Source organism: Carettochelys insculpta, chromosome 1 (genome assembly GCF_033958435.1).
Source record: "Carettochelys insculpta isolate YL-2023 chromosome 1, ASM3395843v1, whole genome shotgun sequence".
Taxonomy (NCBI): Eukaryota; Metazoa; Chordata; order Testudines; family Carettochelyidae; genus Carettochelys; species Carettochelys insculpta.
In genome coordinates, this window is record NC_134137.1 from 237,113,531 (window position 1) to 237,128,965 (window position 15,435).

The following is a 15,435-nucleotide window of genomic DNA, read 5'->3' on the forward strand; positions in this document are numbered from 1 at the left end:
CCTCTCAGTCACCCTTCATAACTGTGACTGGAGCAGCTCTCCCATGTGTCCCTCTCCTAGACCCCTGCTCTGCAGAGAAGGGGTAACGGGGCAGGGGGACATCATGGCATCAGCACTCACCTCTCACTGTCTCCCCTTCATCCCTCTCTGAAAACCCAGAAGGAGAGTCCAGGAAGCAGGGCGGCTGCAGGACAGAGCAACGTGGGGGAAGAGCAGCTGAACCCACGCTGCTGCCGGCTTTAGGTATGCACAGGCTAGCAATCAGCTGGGTGGGCCAAACAGAAATGGTGGGTGGGTTGGATTCGGCCTGTGGCCCTATTTTGCCCTCCCGTGAGGCAGAGGCTGATGGTGCACTGCAGAAGGTTCCACAATCTGCTGGAAGGAGTCCAAGCATCCTCTCCTGGCCTAGGTACTGCAGGGGTGTGCGTCTCACCAGGATGTCATCCCTCAACCTTGTTAGTGGCCTTACCCCTCCTCAGCTTTTGGCTCAGCCCCTCGCCTATAGGTTTACCTGTTTTGGCAAGTAGGTAACCAGTCCATTTTGCAGTTCCTGGGGATAATCAGACTTATTATGGATGGAACGTGGTGTCTCCATAGTTATGATTACAACCAACTGCCATTATAAAATCCATTTTTAGTCCGAAAGCAAGGACACACATGTCTACCATTTTTGAACAAAACCTAACACAACATTGGAATTACAGTTCAGTAACAAAAGTCCCAGTTTGAAATTTTGACTTGTTTCCTGTTTCTTTTCTTCCCTCTGGTGTGAAAAGCAATTTACTACTTCTTCAAAGCGCCTTGAGAACTCTGGTGTCAGCAGAATGAGAAAAAAATAGACTGTTATAATTTTTGTTGTAGCTCTGGCCAAGTTCTGCCTCCACTGATGGTAATGGAACCTTTTCTCCCACACTGAGCAGGACCAAAAATGCCAGCAATGGCTGTTGATTTTGGGTGCCTCCACTTTGGGGTTGCAGCTTGAAAGGCCTTGGACCCGCTATAGCAGATCTTTTATGTTCTGTCTGTTGATATATATATATTAACTGTTATCTCCCTATTAGCTGTATCTTGATGTGACAGTCTTGGGAATTTGTCTGTACAACTTATGAACTCTGTTCTACGCTACGAAGTTGCTACGGAATTGTTGTATCATGGAATCACTACATGTAGATGTGGAACCCACCAGTTGCTGACAAGGACTGTCTTATTACAGTGGTGAGTTAGAGGTTAGTGGCCACATATTCAGGTAGGAGCACCTTGGGACAATGGGCTAATGAGGGCTTTCCTCCTCCTTGCCCTCAGGGAGCTGGTGTTAGCTGAATGAAAATCACCAGCAGCAGAACAAAGGAACCACAAGTTGGTAGGGAAAAATAAATGCCAAGAGACTCTGAGAAAGGCACAGGATGTAGCGGGGTGGGTGGGGAGGGTGATGTGTTTTACATTGCTGATCAGCAAAGGTTAGCAAGGCCAAGCTTGGGTAGAGAAAGCTCCATGCTTCTAATAAAAGTGACACAGATGCAAGGCAAAGATGATGGGTATTCCCAGGACTTTGATCAAGTCCAAGAACTTCCCAGAATGGCAAGGAAGTGAGATAGACCAGCGTGTACATAGGCATTTATTATTCTGTTTAGATATGTGTATCCCCTATGCTGTGAGGTAAAGAGCAACAGAGTTTTAGAATCCTGTGCAAAGTGTGTCTATGTGCCCCTGAAGAAATAAACTACACAACCAGAGCACCCATGTGTCTGGAGTTCTGGGAGAGAGTGCGTTTGAGCTACAAGAGAGTCTGAGAGGTCAGCACTGGTCCCAAGGGTTAGGCAGTTGGACAGCAAGGGGCTCAGCTCTCAGAAGAGGGAGCTAGACAGAGGATCTGAATCCCCAGAGTGTGCCTAGAGATCCCAAGTCTGGGAATGCACCTGGACTCTGTTCTGACTAACGGAGGTCTGAAAGTAGATGGGTTCAAGCGAGGTGCATCACCTCACGGCAGTCTAGTGAGTGCCCAAGAGGGAAGCTCAACTAGATAAGTGACATTTAAAAAATTTAAAATATCAAAATCAAAATTAAAAAGATAGGAAATAAAATTCTGGACAATCCTCTGGTCCAGTTTAAGAATGTGATCAATGTCTATTATCTTCACTAAGAATAATTTGTTTCTTATGTGAGCAACGTAAGATTCTTGAGTTCAACAGCAATAATTTTAAACGCTTGGGCTTTGTAAAGGGTATGACAAGCCCATAGTACATGTTGTTGGCTGTTAGCAATGTGAGCTCATTTAAAACCCAATTTTATTGTTTTGAATAATTTATTTAGAGATGCTCCAAGATTCCATTAATTGTTTTGTGCAATTCAATCTGAGCTCCTCAGATGGAAGTTGTGGTAACACAGACTGTATCTCTAAGGGCTAAGCTTCCCAGGACAAAGTCTGGGTGAGATGTGGTGAAGCTCTTAACTTATTCACAGCCAGATGGCACAGATCACAGAATGAAGCAGATCTTATACAAACACCTGATACACTGAATTCAATAGGATCCTAGAAGGACTAAGAAATACCATGAGCAGAAGAATGGAGCTTTTAAAATCCCCATGAGAATGAAATTCCTTAGAAATATGGAAAACAACTGGAAATGGTTTGCACAACTCTAAATCTGCACAGCAATGGATGCTGGCAGAAGAGAAAACAGTCAGAAAGTAGAGGAAAATGAGAAACGAGGAAAGAGGTGGAATCTCCATCCTTAGAGGTTTTTAAGGCCAGGCTTGACAAAGTCTTGGCTGGGATGATTTAGTTGGGGCTGGTCCTGCGTTGAGCAGGGGGTTGGACTAGGTGACATGCAGAGGTCTGCCTCTTCCAACCCTAATCTAATAAATTGAAAAAATGAGGTCAGATTTATAAACTGCCCACTGAAAAGGGATGAGGAGTCAAACTCTGATCCATATTAAGTACTGTTAAATTGCAAAACAGCATCAACTGTCCAACTAAAACGAGAATGCCTGCGCTGTTGGAAACTGATGTCTGAGTCATGGGGGACTTGCAGATATTTAGAGAAAAATAAGATCAAACAAAAGAAAAAACCCCGTAGGATTTGGGGTTTCCAGAGCTGCCACTTCAGGAAAATGATGCTTTGAATATCTATGATGGAAACAAGAGTTGCAAACTGCAGTGGTGTCATGAGATGTAGCCCCAGTTGTCTGAGGTCATCACCCCATTTGGACGCCTTCTCCAAATCCCAGTGGGGATAGAGATAAGGGGCACAGGGCCTGGCATTTGAACTGAGAGGGGTCAGAGAGCAAACAACCACAGCAGGCTGAGACCACTGAGTCCCAGGAGTTGGAAGGAACTGTTGCCTTCTGACCGCAGTAGCTCTGATATTATAGGGGCACCCTGGAGGCTGAAGCGACTGTATCAAGCACCTCCGAGTTTAATTTAGCATTCTTAGCAGTTGTATCAGGGTGGCTAAAAGTATTTGTGTGATATGTTACTTGTGGTTCTTAAGTGCTAGAGTTACTAAGTTTTGGTTTGGAAGAAACATGTACCATTGAGGACTGTGCCTTTCAGGGCTGATTTCAAGAGTCTGGGCTGGGCACCAGGAAGCTCCTGTGGTGGTGCACAGGCAGCTGGAAGCAGAGACAAGCCAGAGCAGACCTCCTGCTGGTAGGGATGTAAAATCCCGTTTAATTAGTTAACTGGTTACACAAAATTTTGTTTAAATGGTTAATCGATTAAATTGAAGGGGACAGGGGCAGGGGAGAGACACTGCAGCCCAGCCTGCCACAGATGGGGGCTGCTCTGGCCATGGGAGCACCCCGCCACTGACAAGCCCCGTGGTGGGCTGCTTCATCCCCTACTGATTAACCGTAACCTCATCCATGTAGGAGAAAGCTTACCAGTTACCATCCCTACTGGCCAGCACCTTAAGGATGGTGTGATCACAGAATGCTACACGAAAGTGCAATTACTGCTGATACTTCCATCAGTTTTCTGGTTGTTCATGTTTGCATCCCTTAATTTTCTTGTAAAATAATGTCATTAATGCTTTGTTCAACAAACAATAGGAAAAGATGAAGACAGACAAAAATGCATTTTACCTCCACCTTGTAAATGTTGGAGGGATGATCTCTCTTCCCACATTCAAAGGTGACTGTTTTACAGCAGCTATCTGGTACCAGTCGGCCACTGGACTCTTCAGACAGGATATAGACACTCTGCTGCCAATCAGCAGAGCTATTGCTGCCACAGCACTTAAACTGCAATGGAAAGGAATGGAAATGCTCATGTTGTGTGGCTGGCATGGCATTATCCTCATGAGAAGAAAACAAAAAAGCATTAAGCCATTTATCAATTAAAACGTACATCCCTTTCAGTTTGTAGCTGCGTCAGGGAACGGAGGTGTTAGTAAGTCGGTGTGCTTTAAAGCCACATCAATTGCAATTTCTGGGGGCATACACTCAGTCAGGGGGTCCAGTTCTGATCTCACACTGGTTTTACAATAGTTAAACTCCACTGGCTCCAACAGTTACTCCAGATTTGTACTGGTGTAAATGAGATCAGAATCAGGCCCAGGGACCATAACTGTTGCAATACGCAATGCACAGTGAAATTTACAGAAGTTATCACTTATTTGGAAGTACCTCGGCTTGTCGCCTTTGAGAACAAAAAGGGTAGATGTCTGAAGACTCAGACTTTCAGATAAGCATCTTTCAGATTATTGCCTGAACTTCATTGATCTGGAAATTAGGTGAACTCAGGCCATTTTATGAGATTTCCAGCAACTCGTCATATTAAATGAAACATGAGCTGGGACAAACAGCTACGCAGCAGTAGTGTGCGCAACAGAAGGATTCCTTACATCTTGCTGCAGGCGATCGACGGAATGTGTGATGTGCGTTTTCCCAGGAAGAGCATAATTCTCAGTCAAGGTCTGGGTCAGGTGGTGTTTCAGCTCCTCACTTAGCTGTACACCAATGAGAAAAGTCATAATAAATACATCCTATAAGGAAATTGGAATTTTGCTTTAGGTTTTCGACTGCACACAGGCATGGTTCATGTCCTTCTTATTTCAGCGTAAACCAGAAGTAAGTCCCCAGCCTCAGTGGAGTTACAGTGGTATAAAACTGGTGTGAAATTGGAATCAAATGGGATATATTTATAAAATAAAATCCTGAACTGGTGAAATCTTCTTTCAAAATTTGCTTAAAGTAACATAAGCCCTAAACAAACAGGAATTTCACAGGCAGGGAAGCCCTTACCACCTAAGTGCAGAGACATTGTCTTCACAAAACAAAACAAAAATTAAAGAAAAGTCAGAAGCCATAATTAGCTTTTTGAATACAAAATTCCCTTCCTCTCTAACCTCTCTGTAACCTTCTGTTCCCTGAACTGTAGTTCTGTACCTTATCTCATGGTTCCGTGTTTTATAAGGTTGCATAAGGTCTTTAGAGAAGACATCACATATTAATCTCGATTTTCAAAATGCAGTGTTAAATTACAGTGCTATGTAAAATGATAATAATATAATAAACAGGAAATAAAAATATAATTGATATTAAGACCAGATCATTAGCTGCAATCTAAATTATTAAAATACATTAAAGGCATGAGATGAGCAACATTATGAGGCTGGCTGGTAATAACTTCACAGAGTGTTACTCTGATTGATGGAACTTTGGGCTGGTACCACAGGCCTTTGATTACTGTTTACTCAAAGTTAGTGTGAGCTGGGGTACCTTATCTATGATTAGATTACAGGGATTTAAAATGTGAATAAAATAAAGCGTTGGCAGAAAGATGAGCCAGATTCTTCTCTCAGCAATGCTGGTTTAAAACAAAAGGCAACTTTTTTAAAGTCAGAGAAGCTATGTCCTGTGAGACCAGAATCAGGCCTGAGATTTCCCTGGGGAGTTGGGGTGGATGTGGGAGAAGAAAGAGTGCCTAGAATTGATTCTGCAGTATGGAACAACAAAAGTACCCAACTTCAAAGCAGGAAAAAGAACAGCTTCGCTGTTGTATAACATGTGCAACATGGGCCAAAATATAATATTCCTTTCATGGTTTCTGTGGGCGTATTTCCGGTGTGTGAATGGTGTTTTTAGGAAAGGCACCCACAATTAAAGTCAGCAAGTGTAATGCTGAATAATTTGATAAAATTAAACCCAATTCCTAGTCACACAAACATGCTTTTTTATATATAAAAAAAAAAAGGCAAATATACCTGCTGGTGGGAGGGAGAACAGTACATTGGGACTTGGGAAATGGTCCCACACAATATGGACCCCAGTCTAATGGTGCCTCTGTTCTAAAGCTATGTATGGTTGTTAGCTTCAGTGATATTTCACAACAAATCAGACCAGAATCTTTAAGTTTCTGAGGGCTGGTCTACCCCCACAGTGCTGCAGTGCTTAGTGAAAAGGCTAACTATGCTGACAGGAGAGCATCTCCTGTTGGCGTAGGTATTCCATCTCCGCAAGAGAGTGTCTCCTCTGACAGCACTGTGTACACAGAAGGTTAGGTTGGTGTGGATTTGCACTGCCAAGGCCAGGGAAACACCCCCTTTCCCTCTATGTTTCACCACTACCAGTTTAAGGGGATGTCAGTTTCTCAACTTTCCACTAGGGATCATGTAGTTCAGAGTCCCAGAAAATCCACCCCACAGGAAAGGGACAGAGGAGCTTGAACCCGACCTTAGATCTAGATTTGTTTTGTTTTAAATGAAGTTCCCTGGGGCTAGCAGTGGAGATGGGCAGTCACGGAGATTGCTGAAACTGCAATGGTGGGAACCCCTCTCTAGTCAATACAGAGCCTCTAAGGGAGTAGGGAGCTTCCTTTCATGTTCTTGGAAGAGATGAGAGGAGTTTTATTCTGCAGTAACATTTTGTGCGCATTAGCTGGGCTCAGACTGTCATAGGTAGGACGCTGGACTAGATGCACCAATGTCAAGAACCTGCTTTCAATGAGCACCATCAGCACGGAAGCATGTCCTCTAGAATGGCACCCAAAACATGAAGGGACATATGAACTTTTAGCATGTCTGCCATGTAAATAATGCTTTGCAATGCCAGCTACAGGGGTGCCATGCAAAAACCTATTTTCACTTCCAGGATATATTATAAATAAGAAACAAGTAGCATTATCTCCCATAAATGTAAACCAACTTGCTTTTCTTAGTGATTGGCTGAACACGAAGTAGGACTGAGTGGACTTCTTCTATTTTTGAGTGCAGTTATGTAACTAAAATAAATGTATCTTTGTAAATTACAATTTCACCACAAAGAGACTGCACTCTATTACTTGTACAAGGTGAACTGAAAAACACAATTTTTATTTATCATTTTACAGGGCAAATATTTGTAATAAAATAAAGTGATCACCGTACACTATGTATTCTGTGTGGTAACAGAAATCACTATATTTGAAAATGTGGGAAAACTTCCAAAATATTTAATAAATATCAGTTGATATTCTATTGTTTAAAGTGTGATGCATCTTAATTAACTTTTAATTGTGATCAATTTTTTAAAATTAATTGCATGAGTTAACCATAATGAATCAACAGCCCTATTATGAATGTGCAGGAATAAGAAGTTAGAAGAATGCCCAACCTCAAGCACACTCCTTGGCACTGTTATGCCCAGCTACTTTGTCAGAAGGTTCCCCTTTAGTGCTTAGACAAGAGCTCAAACACGGCAGAAATGTACAGAGGAGTCTGCAGCAGTGCTGACAGCCACCACAGGCCCCAGGGCAAAATGGGGGGTGAGGAGCAGCTCCAGATCCCCAGAAAGGACAGGGCCAAGGGCAGAAGGTATGGGTCCTAGGGCAGTCAGCCCTTAGCATGGCCTGGATTACAACGTTGCCTCCCCCTCCCCATAGCAGCACTGATGTGGCATTTCAAAGGGGTCTGCAGCTCCAGCCACCTATACTACCAAAATAGCAGTGGTGTTAGCCAGCTCTCTGGGTCCCTTTGAAATGCTGGGTTGCCCACCACCCCTTGGTGGGCCTTGGAGTAAGGCAGCAGAAACATCTAAAGTGATCCCTTAGCCCCCTCATAACATGATATGTAGAGATACAGGTTGCATAGAGAGAGAAGGGACCTCAGCATGGCATCTAATCCAGCCCCCTGCCCTTTTAGCAGGGCAAAGCACCCCCTGCTGTTTTTTCAAACCTACTTTGCCACAGAGTCCTAAATAGCCCCCCTCAATGATTGAGCTCACAACCCCAGGTTTAGCAGGCCAATACTCAAACCGTTGAGCTACCCCTCCACTCTGGCTGCTGAGCTCTGCAAACACTGCCTGCACGTGGAGGGAAGATGAACTGGCTTACCACAGCATATACTGCACAGACGGGCTTGCCCCAGAACACGGAGATAGGAAGGAACAGGGGCTGTGCTGCTGCTCTTCTTTCATATCCTATGGGAGGGACATAATTCCCTGTAGCTTCGAGCCTTTTTCTGTGTCCTTGCTTTATACAACAGTATTTGGCCTTATGAATTTAAGAAAATACTTCAGGTAACTTTAACAAAACATATTTTTAATGCGTTTCTACTAAGCACATATAAGGAGGAGACTTTCTTACTGAGTCTCACTGACAGAGACTTATTGCTGTAACAGCAAAAATATAAACACAACAAAGCTTCCAACTTACCCTTTGATAGTAAACATAAGCAAGAACTCCAGCAATCAGCTCAATAAGGAAGATCAAGAGGAGCATGGAGAAATACTGCAAGGGCAAACACAAAACAACCCAGGTTGAATCTAATTAGAAAAACTGAACAACTTGGTTTCCAAAGGGAAGGGAAAATGTGTTCCTGCAATGCCAGAAATTCTGACCCACTTATGTCTGCGAGATGGTAATTTCATCAAGTTCTGAAATAACTTTTCCATAAGGAAGCAAAGTAGAAAAAAACCGTTCAATGGTTGGGAGAGGAAGGTTAGCCTAGGGCCTGTCACTTTCTGGTTCAATTCCTTACTCAGCCACAGAGTTCCCCCATGACTTTTGTTTCCCTGTTCCTCATCTGTAAAATGGGGAGAATAGTGCTTCCCCACCTGCTAGGGGTACTGAGAGCTACACAGACATTTTGGTAATGGGAGCCACTTATGTAGCTAACACAGATTGTTAGAAACATGTTGACCCAGAAATGAAGGAGTTAGGAAACAAAGAGAATTCCAAAGGAAGAGCAAGTGGGGATGAAAGGACAAGATAGGAATGCCATGCCTAAGAGCGAGAACAAGGAGTAGCACGAAAACAGGTTCCTTTATCAGAGATACAGGCTTTACCAAACATTTATCTCCCTGGTAAGACATTGTGCCTGATTCAGAACAATCCATATGACTAGAAGATCCTCTGAGGAAGTACATAGCACCCTGTGCATCTTTGTGCAGTGCATGTAAGGATGGCATCATGGTTTAGATGCTGCTTCAGCAAAGCATGTAAATATACGCTTCAATCCACAGCAAAACCGTGATGCTTGCACCTAATAACCAATGTGTTTAAGTGCTTTCCTGAATCGGGGACTTAAACATTAACAGCTTTTCACATTAAGCATGGCACAAACCAGATTTTATACATTCATAAAACTATTTTACAACCATTTAAAAACAAAGCTATAATAATAAAGCCAAAAGCAAATGTACTAGAAAAAGCAAACGTACACTGAGTAATCTGTGTGCGGAAAACTTCTAGTTCAAGGCTTTAGCAGGTTTCGTACTCTCTTGCACCCTATTCATCACAAAAAAGTATCTTTAAGAGAAGGAAAACAGCCCTTTGTGTCTCACCTCGTTCACAAATTAAAAGCAATGATTTCCAGAAAGACTCATATTGAGGCACAGGCCAACCATGGGGAATTTCAGCCCCAAAGTTGAAAAAAAAATGCTAAAAATTATGAGCATCTTAAAACGGGGTTTAGAATGTAAGATGCTTTACAATCTTAATGACTGTAAAATGGACATTTGTGGCCATTGTAAAGAACCCAATCCCATTCTTTCACTGAAGTTAAATTTCTCAGTTTATTTCATTGGCTCGTGTTTACCTGTAAATAATAATCCTGACAGAAGTATTTTCCCACTGTCCAGGATGGGATATAGGAGTTTCCATACTGGACCTGACACAAGATCCTGGCAAATGCATTCTGGGGTCTATTGACTCTCAGTGAGATCAGATCAAATATGCTCATAAGTAAAAAAGTATTTGTAACTCCCAGCATTGCAAACACTTATAAATGTACTTAACAGCAACATGTCTCAGACTACAGGTCAACTGACTTGGGCTTAGGTTATGGGACTAAAAACAGCAATGAAGCCATTCCTGCTTGGCCAGAGCCCAGGCTCTGAAATCCATTGAGGGGAGAGGGTCTCAGAACCTGGCTCCAGCCTGAGCCAGAATGGCTACCTTGCTATTCTTAGCCTGGGAGTGAGAACTCTGCAAGGCTGACTCCTTTGTCAATGGTGCTACTCAAAGGCTTAAAATTAGTCATGCCTGTAAGTGTGTGCAGGATCAGGGCCTCTGTCTCAGCTTTGAGAATGAAGTTGGGTTCATTGCACGTCAACTGTAACAGGGATTTTGCAAGGCAAGGTCTGTCCTCAGAGAAATGGATGAACACGGTCTTCCGCAAGTTTCCAAAAGTACAATTAATTGGCCCTCTCACTGGAACCTAAAACAATTGTGATAATGATGCTCAAGAAGGAATACAGTCCTGAGCCTTCTCTGTGAGCTGTGCTGGCTTTGCAGGGCTAACATAAAGATCACTTGCTGGGCTCATCATCAGGCTCTGAAACTGGGATCTTCAGTAGAAGGCTCAATTGCTTGAGCTAAAGGAGCTGTTCCTCTTACTGGCAGCCATATTAGAGCCTCACCCTCTTCTGAGCACCAACACCAAGGGTGAGGCTTTATTTTCCTGAGAATTACTGACACTTGTTTAGCCTCTGAACCCATACAGAGTACAACCTTGTCTCTTCAGGGCATAAACGACATCCACAGCAGTCACGGTCTTCTGCTTTGCATGCTCTGTGCAAGTAACAGCATCTCCGATCACATTCTCCAGGAAGACCTTAAGCACGCCTTGAGTCTCCTTGTAGACAAGACCCGAAATATGCTTGATGCCTCCAAAATGAGACAAACTGTGAATAGTAAGCTTTGTAATACCATGCATGTTATCCCTCAACATCTTCCTCTGGTGCTTAGTGCCTGCTTTTCCGAGACAGCTATTTCCCTTGCCACAGCCAGACATGCTTCCTGGGGCTTCCAGGGCAGGGGTCACAATCTGGACTGCTAGATGCTTCTGAACAGATCCCATATTTTTCTATTTACTTATTATCATTATTGCTTTGTTAATTTTCTTTGGATTTTGGACCTTTATATCTTGACCAAAATCTGGATCTTGACAAAAATTATTGACTATCTCAGCCTTTGCAGGGACAAAAACAACCACTGTGTAAGTCAGGATTACACTGACAAATGCAAGAAGAGGAAGGAAATTTGTCACTAAGATATGGCTTTGAATATACATAGGCAGCAGATTTACAAAGGGTCATCTTCAACTGACACCCATTCTTTGCTTTTATACCTTTGGACACTTGTTCTTCAAATTTACAATGTGTGTGTGCTGTTCTATTGCCAGCCATAAGGCTAGATATCCATTTTTGAAAGGATGGTTGTTGGGGCCATATGAACTTTTGTTCTTTATCCTCTATCGTACACTGAGGTCTTCCCCTCTATGCCTGGGGTATGAATCCTAGCCATGACTCTAATGTAACATTCTTACTGGTATTATTACTCACTTTCAGTTGTGACTGAATAAGAACAAGGTGACCTCCTGTGTTTTTCTTGCATATTGCTCATTTAAGTACACTATTGACCAACATAACTCTGCTTAACACAAAAGGAGGGGAAAGACCTCAACCAGAAATGTGAGCACTGCAGACCCAGGCAAACCTGACCGCATGACTGTTATCAGTGACAGACTTGGACACAGGGGAAATGTGTAAATTAACTTCAGTGGGGCTATGCTGAGTTGTACCATCATCTAAACATCTGGCCCTCCAATCTCTTGCACTGGTATAACTTCACTGCATTCAGTGATGATCATTTGAATTTACTCTAATGTGAAACGGAGTAGAATGAGCACTTTGTTCGCAAAACATCATACAGTTCATTCCTATTCACTTCTGCAGAAGACTGAGATGAGCAAAATTGGATACACTTTACTCTTAATGACGCTACCTGAAAGAAACCCCTGCAGTTTTTTTCACAGCTACTGAAATAACTCTCAGAGCCACGTCAATATCAACGTTTTACCATGACTGTGTTCTTTTCCTTAGCACATAGAATCCCTGCAAAAGAAAAGTTAGCTTGCGTCTCCTCACCTGTATTCTGGTGTAAACTAGGAGTACTTCTGCGGAAGTCAATAGAGCAATATCAGTGCAAAATCAGAATCAGGCAATCTAAATACTCACAAGAACCCATTATTAACTGAGTCTTGTAATACCCAAAGCACTGCTGAAACTATCTGTTTAAGTAGCATGTATTGGAGGTTCACAACCATGGTATGACATTATACATATTGCAAATTCTGGGTAAATGTAAATATTGAGCATGCACTCAAAATGACTGCATGTTAGCATTTTAGAGACCATAAAAGGACCAGCACTACATTATGCACCCATGAAGAGAAAATTTTCATTTTACAGTAAGCAACAGTTAACACAGCACCTGTCAACCCAGAGAGATACCGAAGTGCTTTACTAAATATTTACCACTAAGATGCACATGCTTCCGGGGAGAAACACATCAGCTGGTTTAACAGAACAGAGCACAGCATGCACACAGAGTCCAAGGCACAACAAGTGAAGTGTACCATATCCAGTTGAAACTGCAGGGGCATCTAAGACTGTAGAACATAATTAACAGAACTGGAATGAATTCAAGGTGAGAAGGGTTAACAAATAACTTTAGTGGTGTTAAGGATCCCATTGAGGACCTTGGCTTTATGAGTTATTATGCATTCTGGAGGAGGGACCATCTCAGTGTTACATGTCTATATAATACCCAGCACAAGGGGGCCTTAGCTTCTCGGTGCTACCATAATTAAAATAAATAAATGTGTTGGTAAGAGAAATGCCAAGGAAGCCCAGAACCTTTCAACTGCTCTCTTTAAGAACTGGGCAACAATGAGACAGCCAGGGATTCTGTAAGATTTGGGGTTTCATTCCTGACTGCATCTGTGGAGGTAAGGACAGGAGGACAGACAGAATCAAACCATCCTAACAGTATGAAAATATAAGAAGGACAGTCCTTAAATTAAAACTTGGAGTGTCTTCTCCTGTTTTTGGATTTTTTTAACATACAATGGACCCTGAAGTAACAAAAGTTAAAATAGAGCCCGGAAGATGGTGAACTATGCCTGGGCAGGGCAAAGCCAGAAGAAACTCTGGTGGACGTCCGTAGAGATCCTGACAGGCAAATCGGTCGTGTGACCTGGGTATAGGGGTGAAAGACTAATTGAACCCTCTAGTAGCTGGTTTCCTCCAAAGTTTCCGTCGGAATAGCTGGCGCTCATGTGTCTCCGCAGTTTTATCTGGTAAAGAGAAAGATTAGAGGTCTTGGGGCTGAAACAATCTCAACCAGAAGTTAAAATAGTGGAACTAAATATAAATAACCATGGAATTAGAGTGCTGTTTGTCTTTGGAGAGCACACAGAAAAAGGGCTGGGATGCATCCTTTAAAATGGCTAATCCAAAGCAGCTTGCTAAAATCTGGGAAAATGTGAAAAATTATTTGTTTCCATTTATCTTTTTTATTTTTTTTTGAGCTCTGTAGGTGGATCATTATGCTAGCAATTTTACAGTTGATGCATTTGTTATATGAGTTTCTAAGAACAGTGATTAGAATGCTTGCCTCATTAACTTGTCACTTCTCCTGCTAATCTCCTCCACACCTGCATGTCTTACATATTGAAAAATAGTAATGTTCCAAGAGTATTGTGAGAAATTAATGTTCAATAAAATCTAGGTCAAATCTAATGATGAGAATTAAACTTTCAGAATGGATTTTTTGGGAAATCACAAGCTTACCAAAAATCCATCAATTTCTGCGTCTCAGTCCGAAATTCCTATCTGATACCTCTTGGGACACAAAATACATGTTAACTTTATTTTTTTAAAGAGAATCTTAACAAAAGGATGGCTTCATTCTGTCAGCACCAATTCATGTGTCACTGAAACAGCATTACAAATACAACTCCAGGGTTCTCCTAAAGAATATAATTGCTATGGTTGCTATTGAAGAGAAAAATTATACCTTCTTTTAATGGCAGTCTAAATTAGTACATGCCATCACCTCACAGGGATTTTTTAAAAATCAAGTCTTCTATTAATACTTAGTCAAGTCATCAAAAATCTTTCCAGAAATGTGAAGAGTAAAAGAAATATCAGATAAAAGTGTCTTTTAAACACCTTTTTCTTTTCTAGTAAATAAATCTGCTGAGGAAACTAGTAGCATGCTCACAGTAAATACATTTGTCTCATGAGAAATACTGTTTGTTTGGTGGTGAAAATACAGCCAGGCTATTTTTTCTAGCAGCTCTTGAAGGTTCTTTCCCCATCCACATCGTGTTCTGATTCATTAGTCAAATGAGGATGGCAATTATGCCACCAACCCCAAGCGCAGCACCCAGTCTGATTAGATTGCCCCCGCTCTTGAGTAGATATGCAGGAAATAAGGGGGAGAAGATTCTGCTCCAGTGTTGCTCACTGACTAGACCTACTTCACCTATGGCTGAGGCCTGCCTGGAGACCTTCTGAAGCCCTCTCCTACCCGAAAGTGGAGGAAAGGTGATGGCTGAGGGAAAGGATCATTATAGCAGCCCCTCCCATGAGCCTGGCACCTGACACATGCCCATGTCTGTTGCTACACAGGGGCCTCATGCAGAGTGGGGCAGTGATTAGCATGTGTTCCACTGCAGAAGGACCTGTTGAGGAAAGGACTGGCTTGCACCCAACTGATAAAAGTATAAGAAAAGCCAGTGCTGAGCTAAGGCCTGATCTACACAAAACCTTATATCAACACAGCTGCACATGCACCCACACTTTAATGTGTCTCTCAGAGACATGAGTGGTCTGTTAAAACACAATAACATTATTTCCCCCAGTGGTGTTGAGCCATGATCAATGTTCTGAGACCAGTGCAGCATGAATGTAGATACTGTGTTACTGATAGACACATAAATGGAGCCATGTGAGTCTGTATCTTCACAAAACAAACCAGCAGTCCTGTAGCACTTTAAAGACTAACAAAACAATTGATTAGGTAATGAGCTTCTGTGGGACAGACTCACGTCTTCAGATCTGGAAAATTCCAAACATTCCAAATTTGGACATTACAGTCCTCTAGCAGCTGTCCCACAATGCCTGATATTGTCTGTTCTGGTCACAGTTGTGAAATCTATGGCCCAG

At 42.4% G+C, this 15,435-nt stretch overlaps 2 protein-coding genes across 5 annotated transcripts in view; both read right to left on the minus strand.

The window, feature by feature from the left end:
* Positions 1-15,435, minus strand: part of TSPAN11 (tetraspanin 11) — a 168,597-nt gene that overhangs the window by 50,070 nt on the left and 103,092 nt on the right. For 3 of the 4 annotated variants that reach the window (XM_075002822.1, XM_075002842.1, XM_075002831.1), the window contains exons 4-6: positions 8,633-8,707; positions 4,845-4,949; positions 4,084-4,242 (exon numbers count right to left, since the gene is read on the minus strand). In XM_075002822.1, coding sequence (XP_074858923.1) covers positions 4,084-4,242; positions 4,845-4,949; positions 8,633-8,707 — 339 coding nt within the window. The remainder of the gene's footprint in view (positions 1-4,083; positions 4,243-4,844; positions 4,950-8,632; positions 8,708-15,435) is intronic. The other variant, XM_075002850.1, reaches the window with a different exon arrangement.
* Positions 10,902-11,213, minus strand: LOC142007111 (histone H4-like). The gene has a single exon (XM_074983649.1). The coding sequence runs from the start codon at positions 11,211-11,213 to the stop codon at positions 10,902-10,904; it is 312 nt and encodes a 103-aa protein (XP_074839750.1).

What these genes read in the sequence shown, in the direction of transcription:
- LOC142007111 (XM_074983649.1), bottom strand. Translation starts at nt 11,213, where the DNA reads ATGTCTGGCTGTGGCAAGGGAAATAGCTGTCTCGGAAAAGCAGGCACT.